The sequence below is a fragment of the Oncorhynchus gorbuscha genome, unplaced genomic scaffold (assembly GCF_021184085.1).
Source record: "Oncorhynchus gorbuscha isolate QuinsamMale2020 ecotype Even-year unplaced genomic scaffold, OgorEven_v1.0 Un_scaffold_12:::fragment_2:::debris, whole genome shotgun sequence".
Lineage (NCBI taxonomy): Eukaryota > Metazoa > Chordata > Actinopteri > Salmoniformes > Salmonidae > Oncorhynchus > Oncorhynchus gorbuscha.
Genome location: NW_025744531.1, coordinates 197,862 through 219,511, shown reverse-complemented (window position 1 = coordinate 219,511; position 21,650 = coordinate 197,862). Strand labels below are relative to the sequence as shown.

Genomic DNA, 21,650 nt, shown 5'->3' with positions numbered 1-21,650 from the left:
TTATTATTATCTTATTAAATCATTTAGCAGATCATTTCACTGATACACTAGATGAGGAAACATCTTGTTAATGTTTTGTCCCCCACTTGGCCCCTCGAAGGGGGAGTGTAGGTTACACTATGTGCTGATAATACAGTCACACAGGATGCTGAAGGAGAAATTGAATACCCAAATGGCACCCTATTCCCTGTATAGTACACTACTTTTGACCAGGGCCCCGGTCAAAAGTAGCGCACTATATAGGGAATAGGGTGCCATTTGGGATGCAACAATGGATGTGAGCTTGTACTGATTTGTGACTTTATGTCCCAGTGAGGTTCAGTCTTTGGCATGGCAACGTGGACAATAAAAAACAGAATGTCTAATTAGATAAAGGCGATGGAAGAGTGGTGGACACTCTTTTTGCGGGAACAAGATGTAGGCGTTGTATTTTACGTTCTGTTTCGGAAAGATCGCAAGTCTAACAATTGGGGAATAAATAGGCATTTGTCAAAAATGTGTATCCCAGATTTGGAGAATGCGCAAAACGGGTAGCCATGCATATCATAACAACTAGAGAGTGGGGAGGTGTTGCTGTCCTAAACAGTACAAAACCATATCTTCACTAGGCTTCATCTGTTGTTAGGCTTTAAGGATAGTACTGTCTATGGCCCGTGCCATGGCCTATGATTCCAAATACCATTACAGCACTTATGCAACACACACGTTCCCCCAAGGTGACATGTTATGTGACCCAAAGTTGTATGAACTCTGTATGACCCCTGTTTAACCTCCAGCTGTCTCCCATATTCACTGTTCTGAACTGTTCGGGAACTCTGTAAGAACCCTCTAGAAGCCCTGTATTACCTCCAGCTGTCACATGTATTCCCTGTGTTCCTTTTCCAGTGACGTGTCCCTGACGGGGGTGTCATCCCTCCCCACAGCAGGCCTGGAATCTCTCAGGGAGCTGATGGCCCGCAACGCCTGGAACCTGAAGAAGCTCCCGCCAATCAAAACCTTCAAACACCTGGTTACCGCAGACCTCACCTACCCCTCCCTGTGCTGTGGTTTCAAGAACCTCAAGAAGAAGAGAGGGTGAGATGATGTTTTAATGTTTGTTTTTTTCATGTCAATCATTGTGAAGCCATTTGTGTGGACAATGATGTTTTTCTGGAGGTGTGAAAAGGATGTATCTTGTGTGTGTTGATGTTGAGTTGTTGTTGAGCTGTTGTTTCTCACACTTATTTTTATTGTGTACTATATATATACAGTTGAAGTCGGAGGTTTACATACACTTAGGTTGGAGTCATTAAAAGTCGTTTTTCAACCACTCCACAAATTACTTGTTAACAAACTAGAATTTTGGCAAGTCCGTTAGGACATCTACTTTGTGCATGACACAAGTCATTTTTCCAACAATTCTTTACAGGCAGATTATTTAACTTATAATTCACTGTATCACAATTCCAGTGGGTCAGAAGTTAACATACACTACGTTGACTGTGCCTTTAAACAGCTTGGGAAATGATGCCATGGCTTTAGAAGCTTCTGATAGGCTAATTGACACCATTTGGAGGTGTACCTGTGGATGTATTTCAAGGCCTACCTTCAAACTCAGCGCCTCTTTGCTTGACATCATGGGGTTCATCCTTGGGAGCAATTTCCAAATGCCTGAAGGTACCACATTCATCTGTACAAACAATAGTAAGTATAAACACCATGGGACCACGCAGCCGTCATACCGCTCAGGAAGGAGACGCGTTCTGTCTCCTGGAGATGAACGTACTTTGGTGCGAAAAGTGCAAATCAATCCCAGAACAACAGCAAAGGACCCTGTGAGGATGTTGGAGGAAACAGGTACAAAAGTATCAATATCCACAGTAAAAAGAGTCCTATATCGACATAACCTGAAAGGCCGCTCAGCAAGGAAGAAGCCAATACTCCAAAACTGACATAATAAAGCCAGACTGCGGTTTGCAACTGCACATCGGGACAAAGATCGTAATTTTTGGAGAAATGTTCTCTGCTATGATGAAACAAAAATAGAACTGTTTGGCCATAATGACCGTCGTTATGTTTGGAGGAAAAAGGGGGAGGCTTGCAAGCCGAAGAACACCACCCCAACTGTGAGGCACAGGGGTGGCGGCATCATGTTGTGGGGTTGCTTTACTGCAGGAGGGACTGGTGCACTTCACAAAATAGATGGCATTGTGAGGTAGGACAATTATGTGGATATATTGAAGCAACATCTCAAGACATCAGTCAGGAAGTTAAAGCTTGGTCACAAATGGGTCTTCCAAATGGACAATGACCCCAAGCATACTTCCAAAGTTGTGGCAAAATGGCTGATGGATAACAAAGTCAAGGTATTGGAGTGGCCATCACAAAGCCCTGACCTCAATCCCATAGAAAATCTGTGGGCACAACTGAAAAAGCGTGTGCGAGCAAGGAGGCCTACAAACCTGACTCGGTTACACCAGCTCTGTCAGGAGGACTGGGCCAAAATTCACCCAACTTTTTGTAGGAAGTTTGACCTAAGTTAAACAATTTAAAGGCAATGCTACCAAATACTAAATGAGTGTGTGTAAACTTCTGACTCACTGGGAATGTGATGAAAGAAATAAAAGCTGAAATGAATCATTCTCTCTACTATTATTCTGACATTTCACATTCATAAAATAAAATGGTGATCCTAACTGACCTAAGATAGGGAATCTTTATGAGGATTTAATGTCAGGAATTGTGAAAAACTGAGTTTAAATGTATTTGGCTAAGGGGTATGTAAACTTCTGACTGTGTGTGTGTGTGTGTGTGTGTGTGTGTGTGTGTGTGTGTGTGTGTGTGTGTGTGTGTGTGTGTGTGTGTGTGTGTGTGTGTGTGTGTGTGTGTGTGTGTGTGTGTGTGTGTGTGTGTGTGTGTGTGTGTGTGTGTGTGTGTGTGTGTGTGTGTGTGTGTGTGTGTGTGTGTGTGAATGATTTTGTATTTATTTGTTTGCACTCAACTTGAACCTACAGTCATTCACAGTTTCATTTGATCAACCTTGCAATGTTCATTACAGACTCAAACAAATGATTTCACCTTCAATTATTCTTAAAGCGCCAACAGAAGCGAAACTCACAGAAAAACTCATAGATCTACAGTACACTTTCTACAATGAGTCTCTTTTGACATTGCAGATACCTTGAGTACATCATCTGCAACCTGACAGCTTTCTACGACCAGCATCAAAAGAGATCAGTAGGTCCCCTCAGAGTCCCATCTCTTCAAATAGACCCAGCCTCTGACACTGCAGCAGACCGGCACCAGAAGAGATCCGTGGGTCCCCTCACAGTCCCATCCCTCCAAGAGGATCCCACGGGGGATGCAGCTGACCAGCAGCCCAGCGAGGTGGGCTTCAGAGATGGGGTGTCCAGAGACACCCAGGGAGATCCCCGGAGAGACTTCCAAAGCAGCCTCCACTACCACGCTTACTTCGGGGGCCAGCCGGATGATGACGTGGGCTTCGGGGAGACACTGAAGGTAAAGAGAGACTGGTCAGCAACCAGTGTTGCCAGTGCTGACTGGGTGGGGAAATAACAAATCAAGGAAAATGATACATTTCTGTGTCTGTGATAATCTTATCTTACAGAACCCCCAGGAGGACACCAGCCAGGACTTCGACAGTCGCTACGACTACGTGGTCTGTGAGGAGGGCGAGGAGGTGACCTGCGCCCCTGCGCCGGACGAGTTCAACCCGTGCGAGGACATCATGGGCTTCAGCTTCCTGCGGGTGTCTGTGTGGTTCGTGTCCCTACTGGCTGTTGTAGGCAACATGGTGGCACTTCTAGTCCTCCTCACCTCTCACTACAAGCTCTCAGTCTCCCGCTTCCTCATGTGTCACCTGGCCTTCGCTGACCTCTGCATGGGGATATATCTCCTCCTCATCGCCTCTGTGGACCTTCACACCCGGGCAGAGTACTACAACCACGCCATCGACTGGCAGACCGGGCCGGGCTGCGGGTTAGCGGGGTTCTTTACCGTGTTTGCCAGCGAACTGTCGGTGTATACGCTGACGGTGATCACGCTAGAGAGGTGGTATGCAATAACGTTCGCCATGAGGCTGGACAGGAAGTTGCGTCTGCCCCATGCAGCTGCTGTGATGCTGGCTGGATGGTTGTTCTGCCTCCTCCTAGCGATGCTCCCCCTAGTGGGGGTTAGTAGTTACCAGAAGGTCAGTATTTATCTATTTCTTAATATTAATTGATTGATTCAGTGATTGTTACAAAACCAATTAGCCAGTCTATGGTAAGCATAGGACCCCGTAGACCTGCAAGAGTAGCCATAGCAGTGGGCTGGCTAATCGGTTTTGTAACGATTGATGGATGATTTATTTGATCTTTATTTAACTAGGTCAGTATCTGCCTACCCATGGACACCCAGTCCACCGCGGCCCAGGTGTACATTGTCTCAGTCCTTATCCTCAACATCCTGGCATTTCTGGTCATCTGTGCCTGTTACATCAAGATCTACTGCACTGTCCATAACCCGCACTACCGGTCCGGCTCCAAAGACACCAACATCGCCAAACGCATGGCCGTCCTCATCTTCACGGACTTCCTGTGTATGGCGCCCATCTCTTTCTATGCCATGTCGGCGGTTCTGGACCGGCCTCTCATCACTGTTTCCAACTCTAAGATCCTGCTGGTGCTCTTCTACCCTCTCAACTCCTGTGCCAATCCCTTCCTGTACGCCATCTTCACCAAGGCCTTCAGGGGGGATGTCTTTATCCTGCTCAGTAAGGTGGGGCTGTGCCAGCGCCGGGCACAGCTCTTCAGGGGGCAGACGGTCAGTTCGAAGGGTAGCAGTGGGGTATGTCACCAGGGCCGGAGAGGTAAGAAGAGAGACAAAAACGAGAAGGGAACAGGAGGACCAGAGGAGGTACCCATCCACCTGCAGGATCGTTCTGGGTCTGGTCAAACCTACCTCCAACCCACCTCCCAGCAACCCAGTCCGGAGAACCGTAGCCTGGACACATGAACTCAAACCTAGCCTGGGGAGATCAAAGAGTACTGTGATGGTTTGGTTGGAGAGAGGAGAGGAGTCACAGTGAAATCAAACCTGGAACTGGATTGAACTGTGAAGATATTTTGCAGCAAGCCAGTATTTTTTTTTTCTGAACCTTTTCGCACGTTTGACTGTTTTCACAATTTCTGCTGGGATTTTTGTCGTTGCAATTAATATACTGACAGTCAAGGAATATTACGTGTCAGTGAGATATTCTGGTTGATTGCAGCAAAACTTTGTTGGGAAATGATCCTATTTCGGTCGTTGTTAATTGTAAAGATTTAATTGGGTGTTGAAACTGTTGCTAAATGTCAGCTGTACTGTATCTGAAAGCAAAGTTGATTTACACTTTTGTTTCAATTGTAGATTAACTGGAGGCCCCCCCCCCAAAGAAATATCTCCTCGATCAATGTTTTATCACATTTAGCAAATAAATCTACCCCGGTTTCTTGTGAATTTTAAATCCATGATTATTCATACCAGACACAAAAAAGGGACATGTTTTTTTAAACTAAGAGCTAAATGAAGACATTGAGAACTTTGAGAGAGGTCTGCAAAATGATATTTGATTTCTCAAATGTCAGACCTATGAAATTAAGATTGCTTCGAGGCTCCTGGATATTGTCCTGGTACTGTATTACAGATCAGCCTGCAGGTCCAGGGTGATCAGAAACTAGACCTGACTTCAGACATGGGAAATACTGCATCCCTTAATGTTGCACAATGTGTATACTGTATAGAAATGAGAAGAGTAATCCATGTACAAAGGCATAACATGCTAAACTTTGTTGTGATACTGCATCTTTTTAGTGTGCCTTTTTAAAAATGTTAATTAACAAACCAGCTACATAAAGGAAGTGAGGAAATGTGTTAATCGTCACATGGCATCAATCTATAGGAACCATAATGTGAAAACCAGACATGAGTGTTTTTACCGAGCCGTTCTCTCTGAAAAGTATCTACAGCGTAAGTGATCTGGTTTTGCCCCAAATGTATATTACATTCCAGCGATACATTAAACATTGGTCTCCTTATTTTTCTTCTTCTGGTTGTCCTATTTAATGTTGCTACTGAACTGATCCAAATAAACATGTAAAGAATTTCCAGAAATACACCCCAACCCTGAAACCAATATATATTTCCATTCTTAAGATATGTGGCTTTTCAGACAATGAGAAGATGCAACCAGACCTGGGTTCAAATACTATTTCAAATATTTAAATTAGTTTCACATTCATTCCGATGTATGTATTCAGATATATTTGATTGGAAAGACAAGTTGTTGAATATTTTAATACATTTGGAAATTCACTTACTCATACACATTCCTTGCACTTAACCTAGGTATTTGAAAATAGTCTCAAATACAATTGGTAGACTACTTGGTTTTTATACATAACCAGTCAAATACTCTTAATAAAAGTATTTGTTTGGGCTGTGTATTTGAAAATACTCCCAATACACAGAAAAAAAATATTTTCAATAGCAGATACTCAAATACACGTATTTGAACCCAGGTCTGGATAAAACCGTGCCTTGCTAGAACCTAGGAAAAACACAAACATGCAAGATAGCTGTTGCTATAGTGAGATATTGGAGCTTTCTGCCAATGACCGCCCGCTTGACATCTGGATAGCGTTTGAACTGCACTGTGACATTTTCAGAGAAATGCAGACCGCTAGGGAATTAACTTTCCTGGAAAAAGGATCATTTCCTATGATGTTTTTATTTTCTCTCTTGCAACAGGCCAAAGTGATATGCAACTCTTCCGTTCAGCTAAATAAAGGTTCTTGGCCTTTTGTTAGATTTTGTCAGATATCCAACAGATTAAAAATATTCTGTTATTCTAATTCGTATAAAAATATTTTTTGCTGGTTGACAAGTTGTCTTAGTCTAGTCTTCAATATCAAAAGGATTAAATACAAGGAAAACGTGAATAATAAAAACCAACCGAGGAGCTGTTATATTGAAGTAGTAAAAACTCAAAATACTTAAACCAGTCATCACATTTATTTGTAGTATTACATTGTTATTGATTACAGCACTGAGTTGAGGTTGAAAGGCAATTCACTGTACTTGTGCATGACACTAAAAGTTTAAACAAATCGATTGAGGGGTGAGACAGATCTCATGGAGTTCACCAGAGTACATAACGATAACATTATGTGCTCCCATGGCACAAACTAGAATAAAATATGAATCAAACAGTCATGGTCTACAGACAGGGTCAAACAAACTGACTTGTTAAATTGAACCAATTTCATTCCATTCTCTCTCTAGCCCTGGTTCCTAACATGGCCTGGCCCATTCCTCTCCTGGTATTTCAAATAAACCTCTCATCTCCCAGCCGCTCCCCAAATAACCAGGAGGGCAGGGCGCTTTGGATGAACGACATGCAACCATGCTGCCATATTGAGTTTCTCAACACAAATAGTGGGAAGAGACTGAACTCATCAAAAGTGAGTGAGATGGGAAGAAACAGAAAGCGAGAGAGAAGGCACAGATTCTAATATCGAAAAAAATATTAGGACTAGTCTGGGTCTGAGATCGTGCGGTTTTTATATTAATGCTGTGACTCAGCTTGTTGACTTGTCCCTCACGTCTCCGCAGGTCAGTAGGTGGAGTCAGTGTGCTGCTCTTGAAAGGTCAAGGGTCACCCTCTCAGAACTACTAGAGCGTTCCACCATGCTCTGCTCTCTTACGCAGCGAGAAAATTTGAGAATGAAGTGGATTGGAAAGAAAACACTCCTTCCTCCCTCTCAGATTTTTCAAGTGTCTCCAGACCGCCTTGCCTGACATTATTTAATGCTAGTGAATGACACAGCAGACAAGAGACATGTCACAAGGTCCCACGTCACAACACTTTAAATAACAGCCAGAGTCCATCACTATAATTGGATGGACTGCAGATGTCCAGCATCAAGCCTGTAGACCTGGGTCAAATATACTCTCTAGAGGGCTTACTCCCAGGACATTCTCCCCGTCAGACTTGGGATTTTGGAATCAAGAGGATACACAGTATAACTAGCAGCTCTCTACTCCAGTGCTCACTCAGGAGTAAGTTAGGCCTAGACTACTTGGAGTATGTAGGGTCCACTATCCCTCATCCACTCAATCTGAGTTAACGTCAACTCCATGTGGCATTTAGGATGGGCCATTATTCATCTATCCATTTACAATCAGAGGCAGAATCGACGTCACATTTGAGTCATTTAGCACACCCTTCTCCAGAGCAACCTACAACCAGAGCATTCAACTAAAGTAGGTAAAACCACCACAATCTATTTAAACTGGGATGAGTAACTGGGCTCTAGTCCCACTTCCACCATACCTTTTATCTCAAAAGTACCCACATGAAACATTCCAGCCCGTCTGGAATCAGGGCACGAGAAACACCCACACAACATGGCCCACTGCCATACAGTATTTGGATTATCCCGCACAAATGTGGGGATTAAACTAAAGATTGTCATCTCCGTGGAAAAGGATTGTAGGTTTATAGCTGATCGAATGCTCAGTTTTTAAAAAAAAAACAGTTTGTCAAAGCTACAATCACCCAAATTCTTTATTTTCCGAGGTAAGAAATTCTTAAATTCTGCCGCTCATCTGTCAATGAACGATTATACTATTTCATTAAAAAAGCCATACACAAACCAGCTTCGATATTACTTTAATAAAATGTTTAGAAAAGGCAAAAACTCAACATGTCTGCACAATAAAATACTACCTTCCCTAATTACTTGTATTCAAAGCACATCCGCCAAGTTATGGTCATTTACAAAGATCTGATATTAAATAAAATAAAAATGGTTATATGAATGATACAAACGATACATCTCAAACAAACCGTTTTTTTGTTGTTGTTGAACAGCAGTTGAAAAGCATAGTACATGAAGAATAAAATAAGTCAAAGTACATTATCTAGAGAAATCCTCTCCAAATGATCATCATTATATGTGAATACCTAAATGCCAAACTAAAATCCAAAAGGCACAAACGAAATTACATCAGGGAATTAGAACATGTGGAATTAGGAACAATGCTAAAATAATTTGATTAAAATGGTCAAAACCACTTGAGCAGAAGAGTGGCTCATATCATATGCTACTGCTTGTCCAAGCGCAGAGTTCCAGAACTAGAAGCTACTCTGAAATGTTCCAGCGTACATTCCTCAACAGAATGACTACTTTAGTCATGAGTTGGGCCATTGTGTCTGAGAATGACTGCACAGGCATACGTATATACACACACACACACACAAAACCCAAACAGAATCAAAGCTACTATGAAAAAGCTGAAAACATACTTTATTTATTTCAGAGACATTTTTTTGTTGCAATGGGGCACTGTTAAAATAAACTGCAGAGAACACACACCTTGCCACCCAGAAGTTGAAACCTGCTTGAACAGGACTTTTCTAAAATCATCATGATTAAAATGAAAGCACAAGACAGACAGTGCTGTACACAGCAGCCAAGACATGGCCCACAGCACATGGAGCCTAGTCAAACCAACTAAAAGAAAAAAGGAACACTTCGTTATCATCATAAGAGCACAGATTGGTGCGGCTTCTTGATTACTTTTCACCCCCCCCCCCCAAAAAAAATATATAACACTGCCTGAGCTTTCAGGAATAAATACAAAAATCGACACAAAACAAATGAATCACAAAAATGTTATCTATTTGTACTGTAAAATCAGAAAGGGGATGTCCATTCTTCCAACAACATTAACTGATGAATCCATCTTCAACAAGCAGTGAACTCAGACAGACCTCACAAACACACAATATTGGGCATGCTGTGGCCAAACTTGACTGACTTCACGATACATTGACACTGACAATGCAAATCCCCAGCTGGCTGCACTGATTAACCACTGAATTAGAAGACCAGATACACAAAACAGGAAAACTGTAAGTGTTTGAAGACATTTGTACAATGTACAATAATTGTATCTATCCATTCATTGGTTGATTCATTAACAGTCTTTGCACAGGGTCAGTCAACAATAGAATGATTTAAGAGGGCTTGAAAAAGAAGCAGACAGGGGATTCTTTTATTTGTTTTTATCCCCAATGGCATCCTATTCCCTTTGTAGAGCACTACTTTTGACCAGGGCTCACAAAAGTGAATTCTATAGGGAATAGGAGGTGCCCTGGGATCCCTTCACTCAATTTACATCACTAGGTCGTTACCAACCTTTTGCCTTTAGTGGGGTTGGTCTTCATCATAACAATAAAAATATAAAAAGTTACTAGGATCACAGGAGGGGAGCGCTACACTGCCGAACACACAGTGAGTACTAGTATCAACTGGATACCCGGAAGGAAACTTCTAGTGTGGACCATGAGAACACGTGGCAGGAATATCATATCAGTGACATGGAATGGAGATTTACAACAAGAAGCTAATAATGTCGGCCTTTGCAAACAGCCAATTTAACTCAATACACTGGTGTCAACTTTACTGTGTAGTGCAGGGTCACTTTGAGAAAAAAAACCCTACTAGGATTGACTGACAAGTTCCCTAGCCAATCACTGGGCACAACTGGAATTGAGATTTCCCTGTCCAATCGCTGGGCATTTTCACTGAACTTTGACCTCGATTCAAACCTATAGGTATAAAGTGTTTAGAGTGGGTCAAGTCGGTGGTTATATCTGGTCCACTACAACTACAAGTGTGTAAGACCTGTCAGTTCAACCTGAAGTTGAATTCATTCAAACAAAGAAGCGCAAAGGATCCCTCCTCCTCTGAGGGTTCTACGATGCAGGGACAGTCTTCTCAAGCTTGTTGGGTATTGATACTGAAATACCATTCATTCAGATGTGCATCTCACAGTTTTGGGTGGTGTCATATATTTTCCTTCCCCCACCAACCCACCACAGGTCTTCAGGCTGAAATGTCTCCAGTGATTCCCTGGGTCTTCAGTTATTGAGGTCTCCCTCTTTCTCGAACAGAAAGTTCCAGAGTTCTTTTGTGGTGTTTTGTTGCTTTGCCTACATTCCAAACAGCCGCCTATCCCCCTATGTAGTGCACTCATTTTGACCAGAGGATTATGGGCCCTGGTCGAAAGTAGTGCACTATAAAAATCGGCAATAGGGTGCCATTTTGGATGTACCCTTTTTTGTGGCGCGTTTTACCACTCAGCGTCCCCGATGGCTTTGGAGAAGACGTAGTCTCGGCCATTCAGGTTCATGATACCATCCTTCAGGTGGAACTTCCATTTGTTCTTACTTCTGTGGATCTGAGGAGAGAAAAGAGTGAGAGTTCGGTAGGAACAGACGGATGCTTTCGCACAATGCCGTGTGTGTGTGTATCAGAGAACAGGGAAACCAAATGGACAGTGTCAGTGATGGCGTTAGGAGAGGAGCAGAGGGGGATACCGGACACATACACAGGAAGTCTGGGATTTCCTCCCTGTGGATTCTCATATACAGGATACATACATCGTATTGTAGTCATCTGGGGATGACTTACCTTGTCGTACTGGCACACCACCACGTTCTCTGTGTCAAACAGTTCTTGGTCCTCCTCATCACTCACGTCATCTTCACTGTTCAGAGGCTCCTGAAAGGGGGAGGGTTAATAACCTACATACAGTGCATTCAGAAAGTATTCAGACCCCTTGACTTTTTCCACACTTTGTTACGTTACAGCCATATTATAAAATAGATTCTACACACAATACCCCATAATGACAAAGTGAAAACAGGTTTAGAAAATGTTTGTAAATTGATAAAAACAGTTCTTATTTAAATAAGTATTCAGACAGTTTGCTATGAGACTCGAAATTCAGCTCAGGTGCATCCTGATTTCATTGGTCATCCTTCAGATGTTTCTACAATTTGATTGAAGTCCATCTGTGGTAAATTCAATTGATTGGACATGATTTGGAAAGGCACACACACGTCTATGTAAGGTCCCAACAGTTGACAGTGCATTACAGAGCAAAAACCAAGTCATGAGGTCGAAGGGATTGTCTGTAGAGCTCCAAGACAGGTTTGTGTCGAGGCACAGATCTGAGGAAGGATACCAAACCATTTCTTCAGCATTGAAGGTCCCCAAGAACACAGTGGCCCCAATCATTCTTAAAAAAAGGAAGATTTGGAACCACAAAGACTCTTCCTAGAGCTGGCCGCTCAGCCAAACTAAGCAATCGGGGGAGAAGGGCTTTGGTCAGGGAGGTGACTAAGAACCTGATGGTCACTGACAGAGCTCCAGAGGCAATGGGAGAACCTTCCAGAAGGACAACCATCTCTGCAGCACTCTACCAAATCAGTGCTTTATGGTAGAGTGGCCAGACAGAAGCCACTCCTCAGTGAAAAGGCACATGACAGCCCACTTAAGAGTTTTCCAAAAGGCACCTAAAGGCCTCTCAGACCATGAGATCAAGATTCTGGTCTGATGAAACCAAGATTTAACACTTTGGCCTGAATGCCAAGCATCACATCTGGAAGAAACCTGACACCATCCTATGGCGAATCATGGTGGTGTCACAGCATCATGCTGTGGGGATATTTTCAGCGGCAGGGACTGGGAGACTAGTCAGGAACGAGGAAAAGATTAATGGCGCAAAGTACAGAGAGATTTTTGATGAAAACCTGCTCCAGAGCGCTCATGACCTCAGTCTGGGGTGAAAGTTCACCTTCCAACAGTACAATGACCCTAAGCACACAGCTAAGACAACGCAGGAGTGGCTTCGGGACAAGTCCCTGAATGTCCTTTAGTGGCCCAGCCAGAGTCCGGACTTGAACCCGATCAAACATCTCAGAAGAGACCTGAAAATAGCTGTGCAGCAACGCTCCCCATCCAACCCGCCAGGGCTTGTGAGGATCTGCAGTAATGGGAGAAATCCCCAAATACAGGTGTACCAAGCTTGTAGCGTCCCACCCAAGGTGACAAAGCGGTAATCGCTGCCAGAGGTGCTTCAACAAAGTAAAGGGTCTGAATACTTATGTAAATGTGTTTATATATATTTTTTATTATTTATATATTATTTATTTTTTATTAGCAAACATTTCTAAAAACCTGTTTTTGCTTTGTCATTATGGGATATTGTGTGTAGAAGGAATTTTGTTTCTCTCCAATTTTAAAATAAAGCTGTAACAAAACCAAAAAAACTTTCCAAAAGGCACTGTATATCCATCCTATCATTCAATCTCTACAGTCAAATCTAGAGAGTACAACAGTGTGCTAGTAAAGTGCTTTGGAACTGGTTAGAGATAGTTTTGCTCACCTAGTCAGTGGGTCATACAAACATTCTAAGGGTAAAAGTTTAGAACCATTGTGTCCCTCTCTCGGCCTCATTGAGAGTACTACCCACCTCCTCCACCTGGCCGTCCTCCCCTCCATCTTTATCCTTGTCTTCATCTTCATCCTCATCATATTCCTCCTCCTCCTCGTCCTCATCCTCTGAGGACGTGTCCCCCGCTCCGTCAACCTGCAGCATCATAGGAGGCTGCTGCTTGGCTTGCTGCTGTGGTGGCCCTGGCGCAGCGCCACCCTGGGCCTGTTGGACTTGTTGGACCTGCTGCTGGATCTGCTGCACCTGGCCGGGCTGGCCTGGCATCTGCATTACCTGAAGAGAGAAATGGGTTGAGAAGGATTGGGTGGTGAGAGCTGGTTGAATGTGGGATGGGGTGTTCAGCAGAGGAATCATCATTTGTACAATAGGGTAAATAATTCCCCCTTGCATATCTATAGATTCTCAAAAGCAGAGTGTAAAAATACATTGAATGTAGGTATACCAATGCATATTTTATCAAAACATTTCAGGGGAATACATGTACAATCCTTTTTGAATTCCATAGAGCGCCAGTAGTAACTAGTGAGTGTTTGATATCTGACCTGTGCATTCTGCTGGACCTTGTTCCCAGTGAGGACGATCTGTTGAGGCTGGATGATGACTCCAGTCTGCTGTGGGTGGCCTCCCTGGAGAGGAGCCAGAACCTGAGGGGCAGCAACATGACATTACAACCCACTGAACCACCAGGAACTAGTAACGGACACTTCACCTTCCAAAACCACTCAGCTTGCAAAACATAGCCATCTTAAGCCACTTCTGTAAATCTGAGGACCTCACAGAAGGCCCATAGTGTAACAGACATTTTATCCTCCACTACTCATGTCATCGATCATAGCTTTGACATAGGATCAGGTATTTTGGCACTGGTTAGTGAGCAAGTGGCGACAAAATATTATTGACTGAACTGTGGACAATCTGCACGAGGAGGACCACCTCCATTTGTCCATTTCAGCCACACATGTTGCTGACAGGCGTATAAAACAGAGCACACAGCCATGCAACCTCCATAGTCAGGCATTGGCAGTAGAATGGCCATACTGAAGAGCTCGGACTTTCAATGTGAAACAGTCATAGGATGCCACCTTTCCAACGTGTCAGTTTGTCAAATGTCTGCCCTGCTAGAGCTGCCCTGGCCAACTGTAAGTGCTGTTATTGTGAAGTGGAACCGTCTAGGAACAACAACGGCTCAGCCGCAAAGTAGGAGGCCACGCAAGCTCATAGAGCAGGACCGCCGAGTGCTGAAGCACATACAAATCGTCTGTCCTCCGTTGCAACACTCACTACAGTGTTCCAAGTGACCTCTGGAAGCAACGTCAGCACAAAAACTGTTCGTTGGGAGCTTCACGAAATGGGTTTCCATGGCCGAGTAGCCGCACAAGCTTAAGATCACCATGCGCAATGTCAAGTGTCGGCTGAAGTGGTGCAAAGCTCACCGGCATTGGACTCGTGGAGCAGTGGAAACATGCTCTCTGGAGTGATGAATCACACTTCACCATCTGGCAGTCTGACGGAAAAATCTGGGTTTGGCGGATGCCAGGAGTACACTACCTGTCCGAATGCTACCATAGTGCCAACTGTAAAGTTTGGTGTTGGAGCAATAACGGAGTGGGGCTGTTTTTCCATTGTTCAGGCCCCTAAGTTCCAGTGAAAGGAAATCTTAATGCCACAACATACTATGACATTATAAACAATTCTGTGCTTCCAACTTTGTGGCAAAAGTTTAGGGAAGGCCCTTTTCTGTTTCAGCATGACAATGCCCCCATGCACAAAGTGAGGTCCATACAGAAATGGTTTGAGATCGATGCAGAAGAACTTTACTGGCCTGCACAGAGCCCTGACCTCAAACCTATCGAACACCTTTGGGAAGAATTGTAACACCGACTGTGAGCCAGGCCTAATTGCCCAACATCAGAGCCCGACCTCACTAATGCTTGTGGCTGAATGGAAACAAGTGCCCGCAGCAATGTTCCAACATCTAGTGGAATGCCTTCCCAGAAGAGTGGAGGCTGTTATAGTAGCGAAGTGAGGACCAACTCCATATTAATGCCCATGATTTTGGAATGAGATGTTCAACAAGCCATGTAGTGTCTATGTTGGAGGGCGGCGAGCAGACCTACCTGTGTAATGGGGCGTACCTGCTGTATTACGGGAGCCTGCACGCCACCCGGCTGCATCTGAGGAAGGACCTGCTGTTGTAGTACCATCTGCTGCTGAGGCTGGATGATGTACTGAGCACCGTTGGCTGCACGCACAAACTGTAGGATCTGACCTGGGGTCAGAGAGGAGGATATTAGACCTATGAGGAGTATGTTCAGGATCTGACTGAAGAACAGAGGAGAGGAACGAGTGATGAAGTCCGAAGCCCTCAAGACCCAGTCCCAACCTCGTGAGACTCAATCAAAGATCCATATTATCGAAACCATGATCAGACCAAGAACAGTTTGAATGTTGAGAAACAAGTATATTAACAAGTCAGAAAGAAAGGCTTCTTATTCCTAGGTTGTACACACCGTCCGCTGTCTTAATATAACAATTCTGGGACAAATTGCCTGATGTGCGTCACCCGGGAAGGACATAAGAAATCCAGGGCAGAACAAAAAAAAACAGATTGGTATTTGGTGAGGTAATCTTTCTGCAACAATACGGCTGTGTATATACTTTTAGTTGTCAAATAATCAATTAATCACTATTATAATACATGATTAATACTAGAGCTAGTGTGATGTTAAATGTCCTACCTTGACTGGTGATAAGCTGATGGTAGGGACTGACACCTGTGGGTAAGGCCAGGGTTGCTGCGGTGGCTGCTGCACTCTACAGGACAAACAGAGAACTCACACATTACTAACCAGGCAAGGACAAAGAGCTACTCCTAATCATTCACGGGGGAAATAAATAAATAAGAGGGTGCGCTAGAATATGTGCTTGTTCAAGATAAGACTCTGCACAGATGAACAGATCTTCAAAATGCCTGGAGAAGCATTTAAAATGTAACCTATCAATTTGCTATAATCCCATATTCTGTGCAGACCGGTGAAATCTGTGCATCACACAGACTACAACGTCTAAATCTATGACACGTGAGTTCAGAAGACAAAACCAGTTGATGGGGGAAGGTTGGCGAGGGAAAAACAGGCCAGAAAACTAGGGAGACACTTTTCTATCCAGTCTTTGAAAAACAGAGCTAGAATATCCCCGAGTCTACAACTGATCTAACTTCAGCTCAGAAAATACCGGGGGGGCAGACGAGTGTGAGGCTCTTCTCGGTTTATCTGCTCAGTAATCCAGTCTGAAATCCATAGCTCTCACTAAACGATTTCCTGAGTGGCCTCGCTTCTCCACCCCTCCTCCTCTCATCCCTCTGCTCCATCTGTCCTCCAGCTGGCCTGGTCAGTGTCATGCTCAGAGCCAGCTCTTATGTCACCGGTCCTAAACATGTAGTCCATCTACAGAAAACCACCCTACTCCACTCACCATCCCCGTTGCACTCATGTGCTGCAGAATCTTAGGATCCTGCACAATGACTTGCTGCTGGGGTGCTGTGGAGAGACAGGGGAGATGCATGTGTTCATTAAAGTATCGATTACATACTCAGTAATTACACTTCTAATAAATGTGAAACAACATCTTGCCAATGCCGCTTTGGAACAAACAGTGTGTGTGTGCGTGTAAACAATAAATACTGTATTATAATCATCATCAAGGGATTATATTACCGCTTGTGACAGTAGGCCGGGTGGATTGCCAGCTTGTCACTGTGAATGAGAAAGGATTATCTTTTCAATGCATTTATGGTTTTCATATACTTTGCAGATAGACATTTCAAGTAGTTCTTTGAAATTGACTTTTAACTGGGCAACTTAGACGAGGACCTGTTGTGTCTGGACTCATAGCAATTTATATCATACACTGAGTGTGAAAAGACCAGACATGGTGGTTTGGGGTGGCAGGCAGGGCTGGTCTGAGGTGGGTGGTTGGCTTTAAAGGGGTGTGTCAGGGAACCATCGACACAGGTTTTACATAGCGCTTTTCAATGCCCCAAATATGTTCATACACTGGAGGTGGACCAGGAAGTGAGAAAGACTGTGATTAGAGGTGTTAGAGGCTGAGCATATGGCTGTAAAATGGGGCAATGGTTTATAGGCCAGGTTAATTTCCTGAACACAGATTCAACCTAAACCTGGACTAAAAATCCTAATCAATTGAGAATCTCCATTGAACATGCTTTTTAACTATAGGACGAGGCTTATTCTGTATCTGGGAAACCAGCCCATAATGTACCAAGGACAGCAGAGGTGATATGTCATGGCCGAGGACTCACCTTGCTGCTGTGGGGGCAGGAGGACCTGCTGTGCCTGGGCTTGCTGGTTGGCCTGCTGGGCCTGTTGGGCCTGCTGATGGGCTGCTGCCTGGAGGGCCGCCTGCTCCTCGGTATGGAAGCCCTCCACTGCCTTACTCTGCATCAACTTGTTCTCCCACAGCTAGGAAAGATGAGAGGAAGACAACTTTTTTTAAATGGAGGGGTAGGTAAGAAGTTGACCATCAGCTTATAGACTAATAATATTTAAATGTTTTCCAGAGGGATCTTTAGACTTGCTCTTCCTCTGACCACAAACGGAAGGTGGAGTTAGACGGTCCATTCATTTGGGATTGAGGCTTAGAGATCTCATATTGCATACCAGTAGGATCTACTACAGATCTACAAAAGAGGAAGAATATTCTAGAATGGAATGAGTCTAAAAAAAGGAAGTGATGAGTTCTGTACCGTTTTGAGCTCCATGAGAACCTGCTCGTCCACCCCCTCATCCAGGAAGAGCTCCCGGACTTCGTTGATAACATCTTCAATCACAGACCTGTACAGTTTAGGCTGACAGAACATACAGAGAGCACTGTTAGAAGTGCTCTAATATATAGTATAGTTATTCCACATAGTGATACCTGAAATGTACTCAAATGCAGCTTGGTAACGAATGTCAGCCAACAAATAATACAAAATGTCCTGTTTTGAAAAATATCATTTTGGGGCATGACTGCCTTTGAACATCAAGGCCAGGCATTCATAAACTGCATACCACAAGAATCTTAAAATTAACAGAATTTAGAAACCACAAAATTGCCATTCTTGCATTCTGACAACGAAACTATGTAAAAAAAAAACATGTTCCAAATTATGATTTGTAAAGTAAAAGTGTGCAGACTTTCATTGGATTCCCCCAAATTGTACAAATTCTTGGACAAGTTGGGACAATTCGTCATCAAGTCATATTAATACACGATTGAACATAGTTTGGGAACCCTAGACGAGACCACAAATGTGAAATGTGCAGTGCATATGGGAGCTTTCAAACCGTAACTAAGTTAACGCAGCAATCGCTTCTCAATCAATCGGCCTTTAGGATTTTCTCAAACTGTAAACAAACTAAATAAATCGAGCAACTGGCGAGAACTCAACTCAATAGGCCATGCACAATACAGCTTAACGTTCAATCGCCGATCATACACCGTAAAAAACGAAAATGGTCGCATGAACACAGACAACAAGAAAAAGGTCACTTTCCCCGGTGTCACCATCGCTCTCCCCGCCTCTTGGCCTGTCTGCTCACTATTTAAAGCTCGGTCTGGTGTTTATACGTAGAGACGGTGACGTAGGGTTGAGTAGCGCCTTCCCATCCCGGGCAGTCTATATTAGAGAGCCAATATGGCTGTATAAAACCGAGCTGCGGAAAGGAGGAGGGTCACAACCGTCAAGAGAGGAGACGTGGAAGCCATTTTACGGAGCCGGGATCAGGCACACATTGCCTCACGCCCGCAGTCACTAATATTCCATTGTTGGCTGTAAATGGGATTGTTGCTAGAAGATAGTGTGACTTGAGCTGGTTCAAATGTGATTTTAGAGACGGACAAATAAATAGTGGAGAATAGAGGACTACGTGTTTTGGGGCGGCTAGCGAGAAGCCTTGTTCGTGTAATGGTGGACAGAGGCACTGTACGACCTTGTTTGAAATGATCAAGCATTAAATAGCACCTGAATCAGTTTTAATTCCGACATTTAGGAATTAAACAAACGCATTGGATGAAGGTGCTTCCAACTGTACATCAAGGCAAACTGCTAGTTTTCATTAGGCTCCAGGAACTATTCCCAAACTCGAAGCTACTGTAGATAGTTACTAGTTAGCTAGCAATAACGTTAGGTCTCGTACTAACTACGTGAAATATTTTTTTCGCTAGCTCTCCAGTCAGTCCACATTGAAAATGCACCAATGTAGTTGATGCATGTTGACTAGCTAACGTTACTGTAGTTAGGTGCAGAATAGCTTGCAAATTAGCCTACAAAGCCAATAAACAAGGCTCAAATCACATTTCTAACTTGATAATTAATAATCTAGCTTAAACTAAGACTTGACTAAAGGTCAAAAACTGCATCTGAGAACATTTGCCCAAGATAAGTTAACGTCATTCCCCAGCTGCATTCTGAAAATGATTTAGCTATGGTTTCGAAGAGGTTAAAATGGCTGTTGTACTTATGGCTATCATTTTTATTCATGAGAAAATCTCAATTGTTTGCCAACAATATTCCCTAGGTAACTTATTTTATTGTTTTTGCACTCAATTATTTTTTGGGGCAGTTAATTTGCCGTCGTAACTAGTTCTGTCTCACTAACTACCCTCTGAGAATGATCCTTACCACTGGATTCGAGTTAGCCGAGCTCGCCATTACGCGTAGTGTAAAACCACACGAAAATGAAGCGAGGAATGAGAGCAAAAAAAGGAAAAACGATCTAAAACAACTGGGTACGATACTTAAAATTAGCCGGCATAACTTTTGTAAATAAAACACAGATTTGAACGGTCTTATTTACAAATCCGGTCTGTGCCTTCCCAGCCGTTCTTCTCCCGCCGTTGTCCTCCTTTATATACTGAGCTGGAGCTGCGAGTGCGCGAGACATAAGGCAGGTCAATCCGGTCATTACCGCGAGAGTCCGCGAGAATATCGTACAGAAGAAAAACATTCAGTTTTGACAGTACTGCGATTTGTATTTTTACATAGTGTATTGGGAATGGAATGAATGAAAACATTCACAAAAGCAAATAGCTTTGCTTATATAATTTCTGATTAGCTTTGATGCTGACTACTGTTGTTTGTTGTTGTTGTTGTATTACTACGTTTTGTTTGGTATTTAAACATAAACATCACAATGCATTCATGCAATCTGTTATATTTTTATTTACCAGACGTTGCAAAACAAGGTGAACTGTCTAATGCCATATTTCTCAGGCAGGCACAGGAATTTATGAGCTATGCGAAAATACGTTTTTCCTCATAGAGTGAACCAGTAGTCTCTAATGTAGATTGGATGGTGCCGCCAGTGGAAACTAACATGTTTATAGATTGGATAATCTTCCTTTTTAAAATATTTTTCGTTGTTTCGCCCAAAAAGCAAGTTTTGGGTGTTTGTATCTAGGTCAATGGGAGTGTCGAATTTGGTCAACAAAACATGAATGGATTATTGGCTACGTGATGTTTATTTGATCGATTAGAAGTTTCGTAATGCTTATAAAGTTTTTACGAGTGTCCTGATAAAAGTAGGACATGTGACATCCCGGCAACTTTGAGAAAAAATACTTTATATCGGAGTTGTTTCTTGATGATTATGCATATTTTTGATTAAAGCTAGTAGCATAGCGTTTCTCTCCATTGAATACAGGCGGTTGACGTCAACAACCCTCATCGAATATTCAAAAAAAGGTAGAGGGGAGCTCGACAACCCGCAGTGCAGCTTAGAGGACAACGACTCCCATTGTTAGGGCAAAGAGCACAGGAGGTTTGTGGCATCTTAATTGGGGAGGACGGGCTCATGGTAATGGCTGGAGCAGAATGATTGGAATGGTATCAACAACATCAAACACATGATTGATGCCTTTCCATTCCACCATTCCAGCCATTATTATGAGCCGTCCTCCACTCAGCAGCCCCCACTGGCGAAGATACATGTATCTTGTCAATATATCCACAATCTTTGGTTAAAACAAGGAAGTGAACGTTATTGATAATAAGGGTTACATGGAGAAAATCGGACCTCTGAAATAAAATGGAATGGCCCTCTCTTCAGCAAAATATATTTTAAAGTGGAGGGCAGAGAACATCCTTACCGTTACCCTCACTTCTTGGACAGAAGAATGATGTTTTAGAAAGTGTTCTTTGTCTTGTAAGCATTATGGCAACGCAAGAACTTTGATCATGCACAGGGCTGCGGGCCAGAAGGTTGTGGGTTCACAGACCACGTGGAGAAGAGTATCGGTGGAAAGATCTCCTTTATAGT

General features: G+C 43.3%; 2 protein-coding genes across 6 annotated transcripts in view; one reads left to right on the top strand and one right to left on the bottom strand.

The window, feature by feature from the left end:
* tshr (thyroid stimulating hormone receptor) overlaps positions 1-6,128 on the top strand; it is a 30,785-nt gene extending 24,657 nt beyond the window's left edge. The window contains exons 9-12 of the mRNA XM_046332259.1: positions 886-1,074; positions 3,156-3,498; positions 3,608-4,189; positions 4,369-6,128. Coding sequence (XP_046188215.1) covers positions 886-1,074; positions 3,156-3,498; positions 3,608-4,189; positions 4,369-4,995 — 1,741 coding nt within the window. The 3' untranslated portion in view covers positions 4,996-6,128. The remainder of the gene's footprint in view (positions 1-885; positions 1,075-3,155; positions 3,499-3,607; positions 4,190-4,368) is intronic.
* A 2,548-nt stretch (positions 6,129-8,676) lies between these two features.
* On the bottom strand, positions 8,677-20,245 carry gtf2a1 (general transcription factor IIA, 1). 5 transcript variants are annotated; one of them, XM_046332260.1, is made up of 12 exons: positions 20,015-20,245; positions 18,095-18,196; positions 17,651-17,810; positions 17,046-17,084; positions 16,804-16,868; positions 16,068-16,143; positions 15,840-15,878; positions 15,447-15,598; positions 13,872-13,973; positions 13,348-13,602; positions 11,502-11,591; positions 8,677-11,268 (listed from the first exon to the last, which is right to left on the bottom strand). In XM_046332260.1, the coding sequence occupies exons 1-12, from the start codon at positions 20,042-20,044 to the stop codon at positions 11,161-11,163; spliced, it is 1,218 nt and encodes a 405-aa protein (XP_046188216.1). In that variant the 5' UTR covers positions 20,045-20,245; the 3' UTR covers positions 8,677-11,160. The 5 variants fall into 5 exon arrangements, with proteins under 5 accessions (XP_046188216.1, XP_046188217.1, XP_046188220.1 ...); XM_046332261.1 differs by having other exon boundaries at positions 15,465-15,598; XM_046332264.1 differs by lacking the exon at positions 20,015-20,245 and adding an exon at positions 18,782-18,893.
* Between the last annotated feature and the right edge of the window lie 1,405 nt (positions 20,246-21,650).

What these genes read in the sequence shown, in the direction of transcription:
- gtf2a1 (XM_046332260.1), bottom strand. Translation starts at nt 20,044, where the DNA reads ATGGCGAGCTCGGCTAACTCGAATCCAGTG. An exon ending in CCTGCCCCCACAGCAGCAAG is followed by an intron (nt 17,085 to 17,650) that starts GTGAGTCCTCGG and finishes TCTCATTCACAG; the next exon opens with TGACAAGCTGGCAATCCACC. An exon ending in AGGTACGCCCCATTACACAG is followed by an intron (nt 13,974 to 15,446) that starts GTAGGTCTGCTC and finishes GCTGCCCCTCAG; the next exon opens with GTTCTGGCTCCTCTCCAGGG.